The sequence below is a fragment of the Phacochoerus africanus genome, chromosome 2, assembly GCF_016906955.1.
Source record: "Phacochoerus africanus isolate WHEZ1 chromosome 2, ROS_Pafr_v1, whole genome shotgun sequence".
NCBI classification, from domain to species: Eukaryota; Metazoa; Chordata; class Mammalia; order Artiodactyla; family Suidae; genus Phacochoerus; species Phacochoerus africanus.
The window spans coordinates 21,441,942-21,466,194 of NC_062545.1; the positions used below are offsets into that span (position 1 = coordinate 21,441,942).

Here is a 24,253-nt window from a genome sequence, read left to right on the forward strand (position 1 = left end):
GACTTCTTGTTCTGTTCCGAAAAAAGCCCACAAGAGTGCCCATACTCTGGTGAAAGCCTTTCTTGCTGATCATCCCAAAGGGTTACAAGCACAATTTATCAGAATTCAGATAAAAATTTACTACTGGATCTGGCCTTCATGTGAAAATCTGAATCACATCAAAAGAGCAAATTAGAACCATCTGATGCATGTCCTGAGTTGCCGATTCCCATTCAAATCCAAGCAAAATACTGGATTTGTCTGCTTTGGTTTCCATAGAAGCAGAATGTAATCATTTCTTTGGACTGTGCTTTCAAACCAGAATGTTCTGAATGGGGTTATGGTGTATGCTTGATGGAGATGATTTATTTTCTTCTGACTCTAACTTTCCAAAGTCTTCTCTTTCTCTAGTGCTTTACCAAGTAGTACAATTTAATGGCCAACTCAAATGAATGCTGTCCAACAGATGGGATTAAGAGAAAAATGTCCAGAATTGTAAAATAAATAAATATCGCTTAAGATTTAAGGGTTGCTTATTTGATGAACTTCCCTCTGTTGCTTCCTCTAGCTCACTATTTGTTTGGTAAGTGAGCATAGATTCTTGGATACCAGTGCTTATGAAAGATGATCTTTTACAAAGTGCTGTTATGAAGTCTACAGAAGGAAAATAACATTGCATAAAGGCTCAACCTAAAGGTTGGAAAAGAAAAGTCTCCTCTATAATAGATAAATTTATTTTAAAAATTCAACTAGACTTCTCATTCCTAAGATTTTTTTATTGTGACTATAATATCGGTAATTCAATATCTGCAACTTCTCTCTTTGCTAGCTGAACATGTTAAATTCTCTTTTAATTTTCCTTATCCTTGTCTGGACAGGGGAAAGTTTCGACATTCTTCTGAACTACTAATTTCAATTCATAAGAAAGAGGATGATCAGTCTGGTTATTTAGACAAAGAGTGAGCATAAACTGAAATTACCCTGCAAGACAAGAAACAACTAGTTAGTATGCTTTCATTAAGTGTCTATGAGTGCCAAATAAAATGTGATTATAATTCAGATCTCTTCCTATGAAAAGACTGTCGTTTTTCTAATTGCTTCACAAAACATATATCCTTTGATATCTTTAAAGTACATCAAATAATTACTTCATATGAGTTGGATAAGGCATGTGGATTATAAATTATACATAAAAGACAAACACCAAACCTGTGGCTCATGTGATTCAAACAAGGGCTTTGCAAGGTCAGGCCTTTGATGATATTAACAACAACAAAATATAGTCCTTAAAACATTTCAGTCAATTCTTCCCATACAATGGTGAGGCTACATTTTTAAAGGTACTTTTCAAGGACAAAATACTGGATATATAATATGATTGAAAGCTAACAAATGCTCCATTTTCCAAGAAAGACACACAAGCTCATTTCTTTGAATATTAGATAATTTTGCCCTATTAAGCATATTGTACATCTCAGTATCAGCCAATGACATTTATAAAAAGAAGGGCCAATTGTAGGTAGTTAAATAAACATCAGGAACTGACTTCCTTACATTTTCCATATTTGAAATCATGCTTCTAAAGAAGTTGGAGGAAGAGGATGAGACGTGAAGGAAAGCCAACATGATTGTTCCTCTGAATCTTTATTAAACAGTCGTTTTTTACTATGGGTTAAGGTTAAACCTTAACCTTCATTTAAAAAAAATTCACTGAGTTTTTGGAACTTGAAAAAAATTGATTAGTGAGCTAATTATAAAGTAGGATGTAAACACGTCTGGTCACTTTAAACAGACTGGAGGGAAATTCATGAAGGAAGTGACTGGCTCACTGACCAATCTCGTCCTCAGTAACTCAGAGCAGAGAGGGGTGAATATTTCAGAGCAGCCACAGGAAGCCTTTGCCATAAACACACAAACAATACATGTAGTTTAACAGTAGTGGGCACTACAGGAAACTTGCTTGCCTAGCGTTGTCCAGAGCATCTTAAGGATGAGCTTAAAGGAGAAGAAGGAAAAGCACAGAACTACCAGTAACTGGAGTATGATGTTCTTCAGTCACCAATTCAGATAGAATGGGTCAAAAAAGGGCAAACTATTTTGTGGGTTCATTTCACTTTTTTGCTATTTTATGTTTCTACATGATGGTTTTTATCAAACAAAAATACATTTACAAACTTACTTTGAAATACATCTAGGAGTTCCTGCTGTGGCTCAGTGGTTAACGAATCCGACTAGGAACCATGAGGTGGCAGGTTCGATCCCTGGACTTGCTCAGTGGGTTAAGGATCCGGCGTTGCCGTGAGCTGTGGTGGAGGTTGCAGACTCAGCTTGAATCCCGAGTTGCTGTGGCTCTGGCGTAGGCTGGCGGCTACAGCTCCGATTCGACCCCCAGCCTGGGAACCTCCATATGCCACGGGAGCGGCCCTAGAAAAGACAAAAAGACAAAAAAAAAAAGGAAACTAGTTCTAAAATCTAACTTAGTCCGTGAATTTGTTTCTGTCCTGCAAATACAGACTCACAGACTTTGAAAAACTTATGGTTACCAAAGGGGACAGGTGGGTGGAGGGGTGGACTGGGGGGTCTGGGATGGAAACGCTCTAAAATTAGATTGTGATGACAGTTGTTCAGTTATAAATTTAATAAAATCCATTGAATTATTAAAAAATAAAAGAATCGAACTTAATATGTATGTCTTTTAAAAACCCTAGATGCATTAAACTAGAAAAGATATCAAGTAAGGTGTGATACTAGGAATGACACTAAGAAATAAAATCTGTCCTGTGGTCGGTCTCTAATTAAAGCTATTAAAATTGAGTGCCATATGATTCATGTTTATTAAAACTAGTGATGGGTTTGGATTTGAGAAGTGCTAAATGTTTTATGCTGTAAATTAGCTTCCTAACTTGTCAAGAAGACCTAGTAAAAATCAGTGTCCTTCAAAACCACATCATGTCATACACAGACTTTACTTCCAATATATAATCATCGCTTTTGGACAAAAGCTGGAGAAAAAAACAAATGGAGTAATTTATGTGGAAGAACCCGGAGGCAAACAGGGCCGAATAAAGTGTGGGGAGCTATGACCATTCGGTTCCCAGGGACTCCCAGTGGAATGTTCAGGTGACCTCCACCAGTTCTCTTTTCTGCTTCCCTTGGCCCTACAATATCACGTCAGGAGAGCAGAAACCAGTTATCAGCCTCTCCAGACTGGAAATGTGCCTTTTGTTTCCAGAATAAGCACACTTAGACAAACTAAGAAGGAAGTAAAAAAAAAGGGATGGAGTCAAATTTGAAGTTGACTTTGGCGTTTCACTCTTCTCCGAACCTCCAGGAAAATGGAGTATAAAAGCCAACACAGCACTTAAGATCAATGTGTGATAAATTTCTAGATCTATGAAACAGTTCCTCAAATAACCAAAGACTAATGTGGTTTGGCACTATTTGTCTCGCAGGAGCAGGAAAGAATTACCCAGAATTCGCTCTTGTTTTTTTCCTTGGTGTTACATCAGGCAGCCAGTAAAACACACTCTCCGAATTTTAGGAGCTTATGGGATGCGTCTGAGCTTACCTCCAATTTAATTCAACAAATACTTTCTAGAACCTACTATCAAAAGCCATGAGCCTTTTTGGTTTGGTTTTGTTGCCAAAATTAGATTCTTCCTCAGAAAGCTAAACGAATTTTCTTTTTCTTATCTAGTCATGACTTTTTCCCATCTCCAAACTAGCTCTTCTACACACTGATGGTCATGTAAGCCTTTCTTCTTTGGGTTCCACTCCAATTATGCTCACAAACAGCTAGAAAAGGAGTTTCCTGGTGGCTCAGTGGGTTAAGGATCTGGCATTGCCATTGCTGTGGCTCTGGTTACAGCTGTGGTGTGGGTTGGATCCTTGGCCCAGGAACTTCTACATATTAAAAAAAAAAAAAAAAAAAAAGCAAGAAAGGACCTTTCAAGGAAAGAACCCCATAGACTGGCAGTTTTCCTCCCACTGTTCAGTTTTCATTTGGCTAGTTGTCTTAGTAATACAACTGTAGTATAAACATGCTATTAAAATCTTTCACTCAGGAAAGAAAACAACTCATTTGGAGAACGAGGATCATCCAGACAGGCCAGCTTGACTCTAAAAGCCTGGTTGAAAAAGATTTCCCACACACCAGTGGCTCACTACTCTTATAGTACTCTCTTGAGTTCCGCCCATCCTTGCTCTTTGATATTTCATACAATAAAAAACTCTTTGGAAACTGGGTTAATAATATATAAAACTACAGCTAGGGCTCAACTTAAAAATATCCATTACTTAAGTCAGTGTGGTTAGTAACCACCTCGATCTACTAGAGCACAGGCAACAAACCACTTCTGTTCGTTTTACGGCTTCAACATATGAGCTCCAATAAGACAAATACTACTGGACTGATGAGTAAAGAGCAAAGTCAATGAAAACAGAGGGGGGAAGAGAATGGGAACACGAAGTGGGAAAATAAGCGGAGAATTCCTTGAAGTGCTGAGAAATTATAAATAACTCAAGCAGGAAACAGAGTTATCCTAACAAAGGAAAATGAAATGGATTGAAAAGTTCCTTTACCATAACCCTGTTTTAAATGGAGTCATTTGTTAGATCTGGCAACAAACTGTATTATTAATAATAATATAGGCATGTTTTGATTTATTTCCTTGTGGATTCCTTTGGCCTTTTCTTTGACATTTACTTGCAAGCAGACTAAAGCATTTTCTCCTATTTAATATTTGGGTGAAAGAAGACATGGAATATATTTCATCTTTCTTAAAAACAGTTGTCACAACCATGGCTCTGATCTGGGGGATATCAGGCTCAAAGCCATAAAATGAAATACAAACTTTAAGAAAATTATTTTTTAATGATATAAACAATGATAGAAAAATGTGACATAAATGGGGTATTTCAATCATTTGTGAATAAATATATGAAAGTTCCCTGCTGATAAATGGACCGTCTCTAGAGGGAGCTTGTTCATGGCTACATGAGGAAGTCACTGTGTAGTATATACTCACGCTTCAGGATATTTCTTTGTTCTAATTCTTCAGTTGTGGGCCTCTGGCTAAGTCTCCTACGACGACAAAACAGATACACTGCAGGTTAAAAACACGGCGAAATGCAAAATAGAACAGCAAACAAACCTGTAATTTTTTTTTCATGTTTTGAGAAACAAATATCCTTTTTTTTTCCCCTGATCAAGGACCTCATTAAATTTTTTCCTTCTAGAAAAATACAGAAATTATTATAACATTAAATCACTCATCTATAATAACTATTAACACTTTGAAATATTTGCTTCTGTTTTTCTATGTATACTTTAGTTCTTTTCTTGATATTCTACCATACAAAATAATTTTACATTTATCCTTTTCACTTAATATTATAACATATGGTGTTTCCACATTACCTAAATTTTTGGTAAAGATCATTTTGGGCGGGGTTATTTTTTAAAAAACCCATTTTAAGCCTACAAAATAAAGCATTTTTTCCATTAGTTTGGAGACTAGAGATTGTGGTTGAATGCTAACTACCCCCCACTACCCATCTTCCCTTCTTCCTTATAAAACAGAACCCCATGGAGTTCCCATTGGGGTACAGCGGTTAATGAACTCGACTAGCACCCCTGGCCTCACTCAGTGGGTTGAGGATCTGGCATTGCCGTGAGCTGTGGTGCAGGTTGCAGACAAGGCTCAGATCTGACACTGCTGTGGCTGTGCAGTAGGCTGGCAGCTACAGCTCAGACTGGACCCCTAGCCTGGGAACCTCCATATGCTGCGGGTGCGGCCCTAAAAAGAAAGATAAAAAAGAAAAATAAAAAATAAAAATAAAACAGAACCCCTGAGTTTTAGCTGAACATCCAGCTACACATTTCTGTCTCCCTAGCAGGAAAGTGTGGCCATGTGATGGAGTTCTTGCAACGGGATATGAACAGAAGCGATGTTTGTAATGTCTGCTTTTCAACACTTTAAATGACTGGGTGTATATTTCCTTCTCTCTCTTTCCTCTTCCACAGGCTAGAACTTAAACATGGCATGTGAGCCAGCTCAGATCATGCAGATGAGGGTATCTATGGAGACAGGAGAGCAATAAGATGGGAGGAACCTGGGCGCCTGTCTGACTGCCAGGAGGTGTGTTCCCTTCCCACCCTGGACAGCCCACCTGCCTCTGGACTGGATGTGAAGAAGAAAGAACCACGTGGAAGTGTCTTGTTTGGACCACTGCACTTTCTGGTCTCAGAGCAGCTTAACCAATACCGTAATTAATATACAGATCCAGAGAGTCTAAAAATAGGCTGTTATTCAAGAGCTCATACCATTCAGGAGATGATTGATCTACATTGCCCAGTGCTGTCAGGGAAATACTGCTTTGGGGACCTCAGATAAATTTACAACGTATATAAAGTTATCTTGAGATACTTAGGCCCTCCTCATCTACCTTCAAGAAAAGCCAGCCTCATGGGGGATTAGCACGTAACTGTTTGTACAAAAGTACTCAATGTCCTTATAACTTTGTTCTTGGTCTTGTTTACATTATTAATTTGCTGTTTATCTCAGAAAAAAACTTCCTCTGGATGTGGATTGAATGTGTGCAAATTAAACTAATATACATGAGAGGTACTCTTAATACAAGACACTATCAATTCTAAATGTCTGTGGCTGTGAGAGAAATAAGAATTAAAATCAATATTTGGAATAGCTCATGAAAATGTTTAACATTTTATCTTCATCAGAGCCATCTTGAAATTGACTTAATAAAAAAGCCCACTAAAAAACCCAGTGAACATCTATGCCAGCTATATTTTCTTCTATTTCTGAATCTTATGCTATATATCTATACTAAACCATACCCTAAAAACATCATTCTTCTTTGGTTTATGGAGTTTCCTTTCTCTGGAATGTCTTTGCCTCCTTCTTCACCTCCTGAAATCTTATCAATGGTGAAAGGCTCCTGGTTCTTTGTCCCTCTACAGTGGTTCTACAGAAATGATGCATCTATTAAAGCACTTATCACACAGGTGGTTATAAAGCTAATGATCACAGCTCTCAAGAGCTCATCGTTTTAAAGTCCCAGTCATTGTGCTATGTGCTTAACTCACATTCTTTTGAATTCTCAAAACAATTCGACAACGTAGCAGCCAGTTCCCATTTCACAGACAAGAAGATGAGAGGTTAATTCTCTTGCCTATGAGAAAACACTACTGAATGGTAGAGACAGGATTCATATCTGGTTCTCTTGACGTAAATGTTTGTGCTTTTCACATGATCCTCATCAAGCAATATATAATTCTGTCTCTCTCACTAGACACAGAGTTCCCTAAGGTAGGAACTATGGGTGACTTTTTGAATGACAGGGACTAGAGGTGCTGTGTTCATAGGAAACTACTCTGTAAAATTATATACTTACTAAACCAAAAATCTTATTCTGATAACATGTTTATAGATACAGCCTATGTGTGTGTTTCTAAGGGCTCTCAAACTTTTCGGGTTGGAGTGGAACTTTATATAAAACAGATAGAAGTGCTGCTCTGGTTGACTGGTTAGACCTACAATGAAGGAGCCCCCTGCTACCCCATCCTAAAAACACACTCACACTTCCCTGAGTGTCCTTTCCAAGAAATCCTGATGCAGATTTAGAAAACCAATGCTCTACGGTTATTTACTTGTGTCAACCTCTCACAATGTTTTTCATCAGTCGCCTATTTTTTTTTTTTTTGGCTGATTCCATTGCATCTAAAAGTTCTTGGGGAGAGGATCAAGTCTGAGCCGCAGTATGCCACACTTGCAGCAATACCAGATTTTTAACCCACTGTACCACAGCAGGACCTCCAGTCCCCTATTTTTGAGCGTTTTTAGTTTGCTTTGTCGCTGCTATAAATACCCTTGAAATAAACATCTTTGTAAAACAGGTTCCCCCCCCCCCGCCCCGCCCTTGGATTATTTCTTTCTTGTATAACCTTCCAAATGGAAATACCATGTAAAGAAATATTGTTTCAGAATTTTTTCTCACACTATTAAGCCGTTCTTCAGAAATACTGAACAAGGGTTGGGAGTTCCCATCGTGGCTCAGTGGTTAACGAATCGGACTAGGAACAATGAGGTTGCGGGTTTGATCTCTGGCCTCGCTCAATGGGTTAAGGATCCAGCATTGCCATTAGCTGTGGTGTAGGTCACAGATGTGGTTCTGATCCTGCATTGCTGTGGCTCTGGTGTAGGCCGGAGACTACAGCTCTGATTGGACCCCTAGCCTGGGAACCTCCATATGCAGCAGGTGCAGCCCTAGAAAAGGCAAAAATCCAAAAAAGAAAAAAGAAATACTGCACAAGGGCAATGTCTATGTGTTCCATTTTCTCATAAAGTTGCCAACAATGGGGTTCAGTTGGGGGCGGGGAGGGGGGGGGAATCTTTTTAGGGCCACACCCACGGCATATGGAGGTTCCCAGGCTAGGGGTCGAATTGGAGCTGTAGCCATTGGCTTACACCACAGCCACAGCAACTGGAGACCTGAGCTGAGCTCACGGCAACCCCGGATCCTTAATCCACTGAGCAAGGCCAGGGATCGAACCTGTATCATCATGGATGCTAGTCAGATGCATTTCTGCTGAGTCATGAAGGGAATTCCCCAATGGGTTTAATTCTTAAAAGTGTTTTGCTCATTTAGGAGATATGTAATATTTTAAATAAAAAAATATTTGATTTTATTAAGTGCTTGCTAGGATGTAGGCACTAACATGCCTTCAGTGTACCATCTCATTTAATCCTCACAAGCCTTGGCTTGGCCCCACCTGTAAAACAGACAACGGCTCTGGAACTCTTACATGTCAACCCTGCAGTACACACTGCGGTCATAAATATCTTCCACCTCCAATCAAGAAAAGGACTTTCCTCCCTCCTCCAAATCTTGTTCTGGTATTCTGGACTGTTCCCTTCTCCCAATTTATGCAACCTGTACTTGCAGCATATGAAAGTTCCTGGGCCAGGGATCGAACCCAAGCTGCTACAGAGACAATGCCAGATCCTTAACCCACTGTGCCACAAAGGGACTCCTATGCAACTTTCCTATATTTATTTATTTATTTTTTTGTCTTTATATAGCCCCACCCAAGGCATATGGAGCTTCCCAGGCTAGGGGTCAAATCGGAGCTGTAGCTGCTGGCCTATGCCACAGTCAGAGCAATGCCAGATCCGAGCCTCGTCTACAACCTACAGTGCAGCTCATGCAGATCCTCATCCCACTGAGTGAGGCCAGGGATTGAACCCTCGTCCTCATGGATACTAGTTGAGTTCACTACCACTGACCAAAAAGGTGACCTCCTTATGCAACCTATTTTTTATGCAGAGAGAGGGAAGTTAGCAAAATAATTAATACTTAAATATATTTAAACCAATAATAAAAAGAAGAGCTTCAGCACTCAATTCTATTAAAACTGTGAGTCACAAAGACTTTCAATGCCACTAATGGCCAAAGTGGAAACCCCACAATGACTGGGGGCAGGAAGTGAAGTCAACCATTTATTTGAAGTTAAAAGGGGGAAGTTTTGATATGGGGACTATGGTTACCTGACTTGGATGGAGCTGGCCGCTGAAGCTCCCTAATATTTCCATAGTCCTGTAGCCCCTGGGGCAGAATCTCATGACAGTCACGGAAATCTAGGGACTCTATGAATCAGGGCAGGAGTCCAGTCACCTATGGCCTACAGGCCAAATCTGGCTGGCTGCCTGTTTTGGTGTTCTTCTTGCAACACAGGCCCCCTCATGTGTTTATGTGTTGTTTATGGCTGCTTTCTTGCTACTACAGTGCAGCTGAGTAGCTGCAACAGGGACTCTCTTGCCAACAAAGCCTAACATATTTACTAACTGGTCCTTTACAGAAAAAGCTTGTCCACAGGTGGACCAGGCTTTGGCGATCTTGAAGCCACTGGCCAGCTGGACCAAAAAGCAGGTTCTTTAAGTGGTTCACCATCCAAAACCAACTTTAAAAGGCCAGATAGGCCTGGCGTCCCCTTCCATGAGGAATTCACAGTGATCTCAGTTAGGTAGGGAACTGCAGGAGGGAGAAAGGCCAAGAATGAGTCAGTGTTGTCCCCAAATTTTAGCAATTACCTGACTAGCTTGGTTCCAATTTGTTGTCGGATTTCCTGCCTCTCCTCTTCAGATGTTCGCTGCAAGATGTTTTTGTCCTCTAGTTCTTTCTTAGATGGTCTGTTGCCGAGTTTGATTGCAAGAGTATCCCTTCGTCGTATTTTACTTGCCAAAGCACCTGAGGATCGGAAAAGGCAGAGATGCAGAAAAAGGCTTTTAGCAAGTGGCATTCAGGTGACATGTAGCTGGGACTTTAAGCCGAGCCCAGACTAAACTCTCTATCTACACATGCAAGAGTAGAATTTTAATTAACCCAAAGAAAAAGAGTTTCAAGGCAGACGTAGCTCATCTTGAAAAACTGAGAACGGTTTTTTTTTTTTTTTTTTTTAATATTCTAGGAGTTCCCACTGCAGCTCAGTGGGATTGGTGGTGTCTCTGGAGGGGTGGGACGCAGGTTTGATCCCCAGTCCTACACAATGGGTTAAGGATCTGGCATTGCTGCAGCTGCATAGGTTGCAGCAGTGGCTTGGATCTGATCCCCGGTCCAGGAACTCCATATGCTGTGAGGTGACCAAAAAAGAAAAATAATATATAAATAGAAATTAAAAAGTACAGAATTGTCATAAGAATGCATGTTTATAGGTTGTTTTTTTTTTAATTAAAAAAAAAATGTTCTAAAAAATGTTGGGAGACCATGACAAACCTGCAAGTATTACTGTATCATTTTGTCAGGGATACCTGCAGTTTATTTTGCTGAGATGGCACATCATGGAAATGACTGACTGCATAATACCTTTGCTTTTTTTTCCAAGTCTTAAAAACTTAGCCCCTAACACAACGTTGTAAGTCAACTATACTCCAATACAATTGGAAAAAAAAAAAAAAAAAAACCTTAGCCCCTTTGCTTCTTCTGTATAGTAAACCCCGATGTTCCCTTTTCCTCCATTCACAAACCACACTGAGCAAAGTCTACCTTCGAAACCAGTGTTTTCATCCTAAATGACCCAGGAATTCCTGCTCTCTCAACAGAGGAGAGTTAATACCAGATGAATGATAATAATTGTTTGCTGCTGTTTGATTTTATTGTTTTTTTGATAATGATTTTTTTATCATTCAGTACAAACTGGAAGGACTTTGACAAACTCCTGTTGAATGATAAATATACTCATAACTTCTCATAATTCATATGTTCAATTCCATAACGAATCCCTCCCAAGTCATCCTTCTTAGAAGTTTATTAAAAAATAACATTTTTCGGAGTTCCCGTCGTGGCGCAGTAGTTAACGAATCCGACTAGGAACCATAAGGTTGTGGGTTCGATCCTTGGCCTTGCTCAGTGGGTTAACGATCCGGCGTTGCCATGAGCTGTGGTGTAAGTTGCAGACGTGGCTCGGATCCCGCGTTGCTGTGGCTCTGGCATAGGCCGGTGGCTACGGCTCCGATTCAACCCTAGCCTGGGAACCTCCATATGCCGCAGGAGCGGCCCAAGAAATAGCAAAAAGACAGAAAAAAAAAAAAAGCATTTTTCCAATTCCCTAGGTTCTACATAAATGTTTCGCTGTATCTACTTTACTATCATTTCTTCTTAGAAGGCATATCATCTTACTTATCATGGATGAGTATCTGCTTTTAATTCTTAAAAGGTATTAGTCATTCCTGACTCATTCCTTCCTCTCCTCTCTTTAAACCACAGTAAAAAAGTGAGAAAAATTCTCAAACACCTCCAGTAAGTAACCCAGCGAATTCTGCACTGATGCTCTTTGTTTAAGAACGGTCCCAGGGTGGAAGGGTCACTTTGATCTATCTGAGAAAGGGCTCTGTTGTTTGACTCAAATATGCACCTGGGCCACAAAGACGGACTATCACCACCCTCACCCCTGCCCTGTCCCTGTGGAATCATCTTCCAGAAAATCCTGCCTCTAAAGTAAACCTTAGAATATATATGCTTTTCTTTTGCTTTTTTTCTTTTCATGGCTGCATCTGTGGCTTACGGAACTTCCTGGTCAAGGGGTGGAATCGGAACTGCACCTGCCAGCCTCTGCCACAGTCACGGCAACTCCAGATCCAAGCTTCATCTGTGACCTACGCTACAGCTTACAGCAATGCCGGATCCTTAACTCACTGAGCGAGGTCAGGGATGGAACCTGCCTCCTCACTGATACTATGTGGGGTTCTGAACTTGCTAATTCGCCACAGGAACTCAATACATACGTTTCTAATTTGAGAAAGGAAGATGAGCGGAAAGAAAATATCAGGAGTCTGGTTCCTGATGAGGCTTCTGTTCTTTATAAAATGCAGCTACTTCTGTCCACCACCCCTTTGCCTCCCTACCTCTTGAAAAAAGTCTTACTTTCTCCACTGCCGTCTTCATCCTCATCCTCTTCATCATCATCGTCGTCAGTGTACAGGATGGGTCCATCAGAGTCAGAGTCATTGGCCTGGTACTCCCTTGGGCCTTCGTCCTCTGAGGCACTGAAAGATTCTGAAGATTCTTCCATCAGCCCAGGAGTCAGGAGCTGAGGCGCTGCCTTCCCCAGCTCATCTTTGGTAGAGAAACTGTGAAAGGCACAGAAACAGGGGGGTGATGTGAAGCTCGGAGCAAGCCTCGGGGATGGTGCCCAAACATGGGGAGCTCTCGTTTCATCAGCATCCTTGAGGCTGGTGAAAGGAGAAAACAGACATAGGCCAGCTAAAGCCACTGACATGTGGCAGCAGTACTGACGTCCCCAGTTCTCAAATCTTTAGAGTCTTCATCTGTAAATCAGAAAGGATGGCCTAGGTGGTGACTGATCTATTTAGCATGAATCGTGTAAGACTAAGTTTGAGAATTAATTTTTCCTTAGCAATAGGGGGGTTCCGTGGAAAGAATAATGTGCTTAGAAGCTCTTGGATATTTGACTTTATATTTTTTTCTTGGACCTTTAATGCCTACTTATCCTTCACTTCTAGGTTAAAGCCTCAGTTCCTTTAGGAATCTTCCACTGGCCATTAGACCAGTTCCTGGGTGTCCTCCCTGCTCCCATGGTGACCCGAAGGTGACCTCAGTGGAGCACTTAGTACAGTGCACCTCAGTCTGCCTCCCCAGCCCCCCAAAGTTCCTTGCCAAGCAGAGGACTCACATGGTTTTGCAGCCCAGCACCTGGAACGGTACCGACATAGAAAAGTTCCTCTTCTTTCATTGCCATGTGAATTAATCCTATTCTCATCACAGCCAGTACAGTAACAGTATGTATGTATATATATCTCTTCCCTGGGCTTTCTCCATTTGTAAAACTGCCTGTCATAAGATTATATTAATAACACAAGATGGAAAATGTGAAAGTTAAATGGACACTTCAGAAGAAAGATGGTATGTAAGGATGCAATGGGTTTCTATTATTTAGCTTGGTTAGAGTTTCCAGCTTCAACTCACTACAAATACACAAAGTTTGCCAATTTTCACAGACCAGAATGAAAAAAATGCTTTACATCAAAAATATATCAAAAACAATGTAATCATCATTTTAAGATACAGAAGTTCCCCACACTATTTTCTGATATAAATAGAAGAATCCGAATTTGGATGTCACACTTGTGAAAGACCATTTAGTGCAAAACATGTGCATGCTGTTCTTACTGAAAAAAAATTAAAAAAAAAAACCAGTTTTTTGAATAATAAAAACAGGTAAACTTTGACAGAATCTGAGGTACTGAAAAATCTACTTTGTGGTTTGTAAGCCTAAGTGTTCTCAAAATTCTCTATTTCCACTTACTAGAAAAATCCAACAGCCAAAAATTCTTATTCTCAAAGGAGGAAATACGAAATTTCCTTTCAACGTATGAAATACATAAAGCATAAAGGTTATCATTTTAACCATTTTTAAGTGTGTAGTTCAGTGGCGTTAAGTACCTTTACACGATTGTGAAACCATCACCACCTCCCATCTCCAGAATTTTTCATCTTTCCCAAACTGAAACTGTACCCATTAGACAGTAACTGTCCATTCCTCTCCCCCTTACCCCCAGCAACAACCATTTTACTTTCTGTCTCTATGAATTTTCCTATTTTTACGTGTTTACATAAGGGAAATTATTCAACATTTGTCTTCTTGTGTCTGACTTATTACAGTTTGGATGTCTTCAAGGTTCATCCATTTTATTGTATGTGTCACAATTTCCTTCATTTTTAAAGGCTGAATAGTATTCCATTGTGTGTATATGTCACATTTCACTTATCAATTCATTAGTCCATGGACATGTGGGTTCTTTCCACCTTTTGGTTGTTGTGGATAATGCAGCTGTGGACACTGATATATAAATATCTGTTCAAGTACCTGCTTTCAATTTTTTTGGCTCCACACACAGAAGCGGAGTTGCTGGATCATACAGTAATTTTAAGTTTAACTTTTTGAGGAACCACCATATTGTTTCCAAAGAATGAAATCTCATCTTAAGTAAGAGAAGATTATTTTATGGGAGAACTTTTTCACAGTCTAGATATCCAGCGTACTGCCACTGGAAGCCATTCTTGCTTATACAGCCTGCCACTGTGGGTGACTGAAGCATGTTTAAAAGATATGCCAAGAAAGATATGCCAATAAATAATACATTTTGAAGAACAGAACAAAGACACTTCAGAGTTGAGCCCTAGAATTTGGTCATGTCTTTGCTCATTAATTTATTATGATACCAGTTGTTATTCTAGTCTCATCATTTGCATTTTAGAATATTTTGCTGTCTTCAAAGACTTTCACATACAGTTACAATTTAACAATTGCTCCACAGTATATGGAGGGCAGATAAGTTATAGTTCATGGAACCCCAGAGGGCCATGGATTCATTGCTCAAACAAGGGAGCAAGCCCAGTCTACAACCCAGACTTAAAATTCTTAGTCTGCCTATCATATGTTATACTTTATGCTTAATACAATAAGTTATGCTAATATTGCAGACTATATTTAACTTAATATTAAACATTATACTTCAAATTCTTATCAATCCATTTATGACTTGGGTCTCATTTTCCCCCTATGCTTCCGGGGTATGTTGGACAGTACAGTGAACTCCACAAATGTTTGCGAAAATGGACTAAAAGAGTCAAGCCCCTTGGGATATGAGCTCCAGGTGGGCTTATTAATTTGTGTCTTAAATTATATCAGAATTATATGTTACTGAAGAACCTTCCAATGAATAGAAATCTACCAAATAGTTACTCCCTGCATGATGTGAATAGAAGTCGATATTTTTACATATGGCCCTTTGTCTTCTTTAAAGTTTTTATATTTGTATTCCAAACAGAAGCCTCTTCATAAAGTGACAGGATTTTCACACATTCGTTGACAAAACATAACTGAGGGAGCGTTCTAAGTAAAGCAAGTGACTAAGAGCCAGAAATTCTAATTCAAATATCCACTTAAAAACAGAAGAAAGTATCTGGAAGGAAATTTGAGAGACTACTTATTCCAAGCTCATTAACTCAAGAGCAAACACAAACCATCCCCGTGGGATGAACCGTAATTTAAATTTTTAATTCTGAAGAATATATGGAGAAGAAAATCTCTATGCCCTCTTCTAGGAAAGCATTAGAGCGACGCTAACTGACAGGAAAATCTATTATAAATACCTCGACATCTAATGATGTTCTCAGCTCACTCCCTCTGATCACAGTCCCAAAGGAAATGGAGAACAGATGCTCACCTCTTTCGTCTGACAATCCTGCAAGTCCTTGGGCTGAAGATGGCTATCAAGCCCCCAGCAGGCAGCACAGAGCTTAGCAGCTTAGCACGATATGTTGCCGCCTCCCCCCAACAATAGCTGTGGAAGTGGACTGGGCAGAATCAGGTCACTTTCAGAAATGGGCTTTCTCAGTGTTTAAGACTATCTGAGGAATTACTTTATATGCTACATCTTGTTCTTTAGTATATTGAATAATAAACCCATATACTCAATCTACTCCCTAAATTCAAACTTTATCCTAAACATTCATATTTCCAGGGCACAATGGACATGATTTTGGTACAAACTAATCTTAACTATAATGTCTTATCTACTTTTGTATCTTTGGTGCTTAGTACACTGACTGGCACACAGACGGCAAGCAAAAAAAAAATGTATGTTGGAATGCTGAATGACTATTCGATTCCAAATGCTGGAATTGACTGCAATGCTGGCAGACACTCATAATTAAATGAAGACATCGGCTCTGTGCTGGAAGTATTCAGGACACCATAAGCATTCGTTTCAACATCTTCTTTTTCCATATCATTTAGCGAAGTGTCAAACAAAGAAAGTAATTCGTCTTTGAACATTTCTTTCTCTTTCCTTAGCTTTCCTTTGAATGATGGTGCTCAAAATGACAGAAACAAACACCAAAGAAACTGCAAAAGAAGTAGGAGCAAGTGCTTTGAAACTTATGAAATTTCTTAGAGCACTGAATTTGATGTGCAGCTCTGAGTTTGCATCCTGACTCTGCCATTTACTAGCTGGGTAATCCTGGGCAAACTATTTTCTCTCTCTCTGCAACAGTTTTCTCATCTATTAAAAAGAGAGAATTCAGGGGAGATTTGTGTGAATTAAATAACTAACATTAAATAAGTATTCAATAAATGAAGGTTAGTATTATTAGCAGTTGAATAAAGTTGATATTTTAGTCTCGATCAAAATTGACGTAATTATAATGTACTAATTTTTTTTTTGTTTTTTTGCCTTTTCTAATAATGTACTAATTTTTTAAAGTCTAACATAACAAAGATTTTTTGGAAAGGGGCCATGTTAAATTAAATAATGTAAAGAGTGAATTTTGGTTAGAAACAGGAGAGGCTAAATTTAAGAGCTCCAAGCCTTCCCAGACAGAACTGGAAACAGCATTTGCTCTGTTCTGACATTCCTCTCTTCACACCTGTGGGACATGAGTGCTAACATGTCTTATTTACCTTTAAGTAGAAAATTTGGGTGTTCCCGTTGTGGCTCAGCGGAAATGAACCTGGCTAGTATCCATGAGGATGCGGGTTCAAGCACCGGCCTTGCTCAGTGGGTTAAGGACCTGGCATGGCTGTGAGCTCTGGTGTAGGCCAGCAGCTGTAGCTCTGATTTGACCCCTAGTTTGGGAACTTTCATATGTTGAAGATGTGGCCCTAAAAAAAAAAAAAAAAATGGAAAAAAGAAAGAAAATTTATGGGATTTTGTGAGTGATTAGAGGCAGAGGACCAAGGAGAATGAGGACCCCAGGATGAATTCCAGGGTTTTGGCTTGGCTAACTGGCTGATGGCATGCCTACGGCATACCAGATGCTGTACTGGTTGCTGGGGATACAGAGGTAAATAAGATGTGGTGGTTAGTTCTGACCTATAAGTAGGAAATGATCAGTTTAGGTGCTGTCAGAGTATAGAAGATGCAATCAACAATTCTGTCTGGATGAATACTGAAAGGCTTCAGAGAGGAAATAACACTTCACCTGGGTGGGGGATTGAGAAAGCAAGAAAGGCAGCCACTCTAAGGCTGGAGGAAAAGGAGTTGGAAAAGAGTTGTCCATAAAGTTGTCCTGATGGTCTTTATTTTCTTGGAGACAGAGAAGGCTGAACAACTTGTTGAAATGAAAGTGGGCAGGAGTGGGTGAGCAATCTGGACACAGTGGTAAAGATTTAAAATAACCACTGCAAGGAAAGAGGAGGGAACTATCCAGGGAAAAGGACTGCTGAGCAGGGATGAAGCAGACTATAACTGTCTTTGAAAGCCACAGATCTGAAGTGTATCTGTCAGCGGGACCAATGTAATTATCTCCACGGCCTGTGGCATTCCTGGGGCAAGCCCATGAAAATCAAGATACCTGCACCCTAATGTCCACTGCAGCACTATTTGCAATACCCAAGACATAGAAGCAACCTAAATGTCCATCGAGAGAGGTGTGGATAAAGAAGATGTAGTACATTTACACAGCGGAATATACTCAGCCATAAAAAGAATGAAATGATGCCATTTGCAGCCACATGGATGGACCTAACGATTATCATACTAAATGAAGTAAGTCAGACAGAGAAAGACGAATATAATATATCACTTATATGTGAGATCTTAAGACACATGCGAACTTATTTACAAAACAGAAATAGACTCAGAGGCATAGAAAACAAACTTATGGTTACAAATAGGGAAAGCAAGGCAGAGCAGAGGGATAAATCAGGAGTTTGGGATTAACAGATACATGTTACTACATGTACAAGAGATAAACAACAAGGACCTACCACATAGCCTGGGGAACTATATTCAATAGGTTATATTAACCTATGATGGGAAAGAATCTGAAAAAGAATATGCGCACACACACACAGACACACACACGAATCACTGCTGTAAACCTGAAACTAACAAAACATTGTAAGTCAACTCTACTTCGATTAAAAAAAAAAAAACAACCAATGGTTGGATTATATGTGTGCTTACCCAACATTCACTAGATTACATTATAAAAGAAACCAAGTAGGTTCCTTCATTTCCAGTAGAGTGATTTAGTGATCTTTAGTACTCAGCTTCCTAGGAATATAGGTGGAATATGGGGTTTGTGTCCTGACTCACCATTTTCCATTTTCTCTGCTAACACTTAAGCCAATGCCTGAGTGGACAGTAGTTCTGCCTGTCGGCTCTTCAGTCCAGAGAAGCTGACTTGGGTCGAAGGCAGGGACGGGCAGGTCAGCTCCATTGCTGACCAGGACGACAGGAGTGTCTGAGGCAACGATGCTCTGGTCCTCCAGCGGGAGCGGAGGGGGCAGGGGAGGGGGTGGGGGAGCCACAGGGGCCAGAGGGACTGCAGACTTGGCTTTGCCTGTGGTCTGCTCCTCCGTCTCAGGGACAGTCTGCTCAGGTTTGAGACTCTCCACCCGGGGCTCGGAAGGCTCTCCTTTAAGGTCAGATGTGCCAGAAGTGGTTGCATCTGAGGATGGCTGAGACGTCGGCTGCTTGCCAGTTTTTTTCTTGCCTTTTGTGATTCCCACTGTCCCCGTTTTGCTAGAAACGGTCTCCTTTGAAGCTTTGGAACGAGATGAGGTGGAGGAAGTAGACGGTGAAGCTGATGCTTTAGAGCCAGTTGTTTTTCTTGAATGAGAGGAACCAGCTAGAATAGAGAGATTTTTGCATGAAGAGTCAAAGAAGACAATACTTGTAATATAAACTAACCGGCTTTCAATTGTCAGTGACCATGTTCCCTTTAAACTTCTAAAATTTGTCTGAATGCATACATACAAGAAAACAGATTAATGATGATAATGGTCTTGTTTGCTGCCTCCTTGCTGCCTCCAATCTAGAAGGTTTGGCCTTAAGCATCCCTTCAGGACAAGGGTCCTGTCTTCTCCCTCTGCCAGTCTCTGGCTGAGCCAAAGGGAAATCCTCAGCTCCTTGCCCTGCAGGTCACCCACAAAAGTTCCTGTATGCGCTAAAGAAGGGACACTCTGGTGTGTAGAGGACAGACAGACATCAGCAGCTGCCTGGGTGTAGCGCAAGGTTGGGCTCATCACAAATTAGTTCTACGATGCCTTTCTGGGAATGGAGTGGCCCACATTGAGAAGATGCAGGCGTATATATACTGCCAGCTCCTTTCTAGCCCAAAGCAAATCTACTTATATTATTGCTAAGAGAGCAAAGCTCCAAACCAGTTATCTCCAATGGCTATAAAGAGAGAAGTTGCCGTACCGCCCCATCCTTCCATCTGCAGTGACGACGGGGTGGAGGGAAAACCTATGGCCACAGGTCCCCTTCAAAACACCAAGAGGCAGAAAAAAAATTTCCTTTTACAAAAAGCATCTGAAGGGGTAGTATTAGGATAACTTGAAGAGAAGGAGTATCATTCTCAGATCTTCTGAAACCACTTCTGTTCCTAGAGGGCCTTCATCGGGGGATGGCCAGGGTTTTGGCTGCGGTGTATTTGCCTGATTCTGGATAGGACGGCCTTCAACCAAAGCATTTTTAGGAAAAAAAAAAAAGTTAACTTTTTAAAAAAAAGTTAACTTTTAAATCATCATAGGGAATGCATTTAAACTCCTCTGAGAATACTCATTTCATGCCCTTCATGATCTCTGCATTTCTCTTCATTGCTGCTTCTGTTATAACATTGTACATTCCTTCTTTTTCCCCGAGGGTTCAAAGTATCTTCCACAAAAAAATCAGAGATATCTTGTTAGTGTTGCAGAGCTAATGCACACCACAGAGAGATGTTATTTCCTGTAACTTACCTCTGGTTATAACTTTCCCCAAGTCAACTGGGAGGGTCAGGAGAGGAAGAACAAATGAGGGAATAGACCATGAGACGTCCAGCTTTACCAGCTCTGACCCAGTGAAAAAGCCAGTCTCACCAGGTGACAAGACGCAGGCTTAAAAGAAGTCTCTATGGCTTGGGCGGAGGTGTGTTATTTTAGCTACCTGTAATTATGAGAATTCCCCTCTCCTCAGTCTGTCAATACTTCTTGACAGTCAACAATCTTCCCTTGCTTATAGGACAAATGTATCAAGCATAGTCCTGCAATGACTTTCACCACCTGCAATCTTTCACAACCAAGATGCCTAGGACTTGCTATCTAAACACGTGATTTCTTAAGTAAGTTGAATAGACTCTCTTTCACATATCAATTCTAATAATTTTTCAAAAAAATTTTTTTTTCGTTTCTAACAGTAAAGTTAACTTTAGCCTGGCTTAAGGAAAAAGATAAAAATATGTTTGTGCCTAGAATGCAAATTCAAGCCATGTTATTATATCTCTTTCAATATCTCCTAAAATGAGAATGCTGCTGAAATGTCGCTCAGGTCACCTTGAGTTATGGTCGTGACTAAAAAAGAAATGCTACCTCTCCTCAATTAAGTACTTTTGCTGTTAACACAGTGTGTAACAATGAGAACGGGAAAAATATGTCACGTTACTTCTTTCAGTAGCGAAGTAGGTGAATGTGCTAAGCTGGTATCTGGTGACCTGGGGTCTACACTTAGTAAGAGAGGAGGAATCTGAACTGACAGCTTTTTTTTTTTTTTTTAAAGAGCTTACCTCTAACTTAAAATCAGGAGTTACATTTGAGGTAACTTTTCCAGAAGGTCAACATTATTCAAATAAAACAAAGTTACCACATAGAAAGTTCCAAATGGTTACAAATGGAACATTAATAGGATTCTGAAGGAGTAGTCGCAATATTTGATAAAAGGATCCTTACAAGACTGGCTTGTTGGTAGACTTCGAGGCGACCCGTTTCTCTGTGATAACGTCTTGAACAGCAACCTTGTTCACACTAGGGGCCAGATGGGCGTCTATTTAATACAACAGACAATGCGACTGTACTTTTTTCTTAGGAACATCAGGAATCTATACATAAATCTTTTAAGTAAAATATCTGAAAATAACTCAAAAATTTCTCATGAAAGCTGTCCCCTGCCCTGGCATTAATCACCTGCTTTCTTTTTAGAGAAGTTAAGGGAGAATAAAGCCAAGTCAACCGTGAGCTGCTGCCACATGGGGTGTAGGGCAGGGAGAAAGCTTGTGAGAGGCTCTCAACTCCCAAGGACAGGGGGAACGTTTGGGGCTTTTCTTCAAGAAGTCAATCAGCACCCGGCTCACTTCAAGCACTGCAGTTAGGATGTGCTAGGCAGTCTGGAAGCACATACAGACACCAACAAGAATGAACACCGATGATGGCAGCTGCTCCCCAGAAAATGGCTGTAGGTGCTGTTTGCAAAGCATTTCTGGTGGTGAAAATCTGAGATTTTCATCTTAGAGCTTATTGGAAGAGACCCAGACACTCCAGGTCAAAGGTGGAAGAGAGGAACACTGGGAGAGAGGCATCTATTTGCATGTGGAGTTCTGCTATAATGTCACCTTAGCCATTCTCTGAATTTGAGCATTATGGGTATAAATTACCAGGTTGGGGCGGGCGGGGGGGGGGGAAGATCGATGCCAAGGCATTTCCTGGTAGCTGGTTTCGAGAAAGCTGCTGCTGAATTTTAGGAAAATAAAGTTTGCTATAACGTAAGAGAATTTTTATGCATGTGTTAATGGGAAGGAGCCACTTAGCGTATATATTTGGATTAATGTCCTTTTAAATGCTGGATGACAGGGGAGGCTTCTTTATTCCACTTCACTAGAACGGTAGCTCCACTTTGCATATCTGATGTGAAAGGAAAGCTGGACACACATGACATGAAGTTACGTAACCACCCAAACATCCCCGGGTGAACTGCAGTCACAGCTTGGAACCTCACCACTAGTTGATTCTCCTTGTAACACCCTGAAGTCTGTGGGGTCAGGAAGGGGGCACTGAGCATGTAACTTCCAACTGCACTGAGTGGCTGTGACTCCCACAGAGAGTGGTGGGGTGGAGCTGGCCTGGGGGTAAGAACCCTTTGTCATTTGTCAGTAGAGATGACCGAGACTGAGGACGTCAGGATCCAGCAAATACATCAAAGATGCAGGTGTCACATTTTTATGTGCAAGTTTAAGATATTCTGAAACAAAACCCAAGCCAAAGAACTGGCTGCCTTTGGGCAGGCCAGTCGATGTCTAAATAATGTCCTGTCACATTGTGGCTATTCATCAGGCAGACGACTCCCTGTGTCCTTCCACTGGGTCTTAGGCAGAGAGCAGCTACTCAGGATGAAAGACGTCTCTTCACCCTAAACCTAATGAGATGGATGGATCAACTGGTTGACTTTTCTTTGGCAGAAAGAGCAACAAAGGAATCTCCTCGGCATTCTCTGTGTCAAAGCTGGGTCCACTGGTGTTACCTCCGAGGACACCAGACATCAAAAAGGCCATCAATCCTAGAAGGAACTGCCCCACCCCAAAGCCAAGCACCCTAGACTCAACCCCATGGAGGGGATACTCACCAGCCTCTCGGGTAGCGTTTCGGCTTGTTGGCTTGGGTAGAGGGACAGGGACCTGCTTACCAGGAGTCTTGGTATTTTTTTTAATAGGAGGCACTTCATCACCCTTGGGGCTGGCCCCAGCAGTGGCCCCTTTTGGAGGCACAGGTGTTTTTTTGGGCTTAGGTTTGGGTTTAGGCTTAGGAAGAGCTGGAGGAGGTGGAACAGGAGCTGCCGGTGTTTCAGAGTGGTTTTCAGTGTTCTCTACAAATAAGAAAGTGAACAGAAGCAGACTGATACAGACACACACCATATACATAGAAGGATTAAGACGAACAGACATGCAAACATGAGGCTGCTTGGCTTTTGGGAACCAGTGGGGTTCTGCACCTGACAGTGAAGTTTGGGGTAAGGAAGACGAGAGGCTGAAAGCCAAACGAAGGTGGGTTCTCGGGGTCCATTAATCACCCCTGTGATAAAGACAGGGCTGCACATGTGACTAGGATGACATCAAGTTCAGGGTGAGTATAAATGTCCACCGTCAGGGGTGGACATCAGTCTTGCAAAGGTGGCTGCTGGATGATGATGTGGGCAGGACTGCTAAATTTTTAACCAAACTAAAGGGTCCCAAGAGTGGCAGACTGCGGTGTTACACAGACTGCTGTGGGGTGAGACAGGCTGACAGCACAGCAATGGCTGGACTCAGTTACCCCTGAGCCCTCCGCCGAGGGCTTTCTTGGGAACATTCAAGCCTCATCGACCTGAAAGGGATCTGTGCTCTGTCTCTGTCTCACTGTGGTCAAAAATCAATTATTTTCTAAGCTCAGGGAGACTCTGCAGAACCTGGTCCAGGAAGCACAATGCACTGAAGAATAAAGTATTTTCTACTATTAAAATTTTTCTCAAGCTCTCCCAGTGCACGAAGGCAGCTTCCTGTTTTACAATAACTTCCTCTGACCTTGTCAAACAGTGTCACAGCTGTAGGTAGCGATGGGTGAAGAATCCAAAAAAAATATCGCATTTGTTTTGTAATGTAAACACAAGTAATGAGTTTGAAAAGATAAAGGTTAAAATTCATTTTGAAAAATCATGCCTAAGGACAGAAGCCTTGCACAAGATTTTGCATAACCAGAGAAGTGTTAGTCTCTCATTAAAAAAATGTGGAGGTGCTGGACATTCATTCATAAATTCACATCCTTAGTTTTTCTAATCATGACAAATTAAAATTTAAAAGCAGTTCTGGTCCAAAGAGCTAAGCAGCATTCCTTTTAAAATGGAGCACAGTAAAGAAACATAAGACAGTGTTAAGACAAGATAAAGCCTTTACTGAGTATGTTCTTCTAGTATTAAATGACCAAGAAAAGGTTTTAATATTG

The 24,253-nt window shown here is 40.8% G+C and overlaps 1 protein-coding gene across 5 annotated transcripts in view; it reads right to left on the reverse strand.

Moving 5' to 3' along the window:
- The window catches only part of PHACTR2 (phosphatase and actin regulator 2), a 279,919-nt gene that overhangs the window by 30,660 nt on the left and 225,006 nt on the right, over positions 1–24,253 (reverse strand). For 4 of the 5 annotated variants that reach the window (XM_047770039.1, XM_047770038.1, XM_047770040.1 and 1 more), the window contains 4 exons: positions 18,621–19,155; positions 12,421–12,626; positions 10,092–10,248; positions 5,007–5,062 (listed from right to left, as the gene is read on the reverse strand). In XM_047770039.1, the coding sequence (XP_047625995.1) occupies positions 5,007–5,062; positions 10,092–10,248; positions 12,421–12,626; positions 18,621–19,155 (954 nt within the window). Of the gene's footprint in view, positions 1–5,006; positions 5,063–10,091; positions 10,249–12,420; positions 12,627–18,620; positions 19,156–22,901; positions 23,142–24,253 lie in introns of all 5 variants that reach the window. The other variant, XM_047770043.1, reaches the window with a different exon arrangement.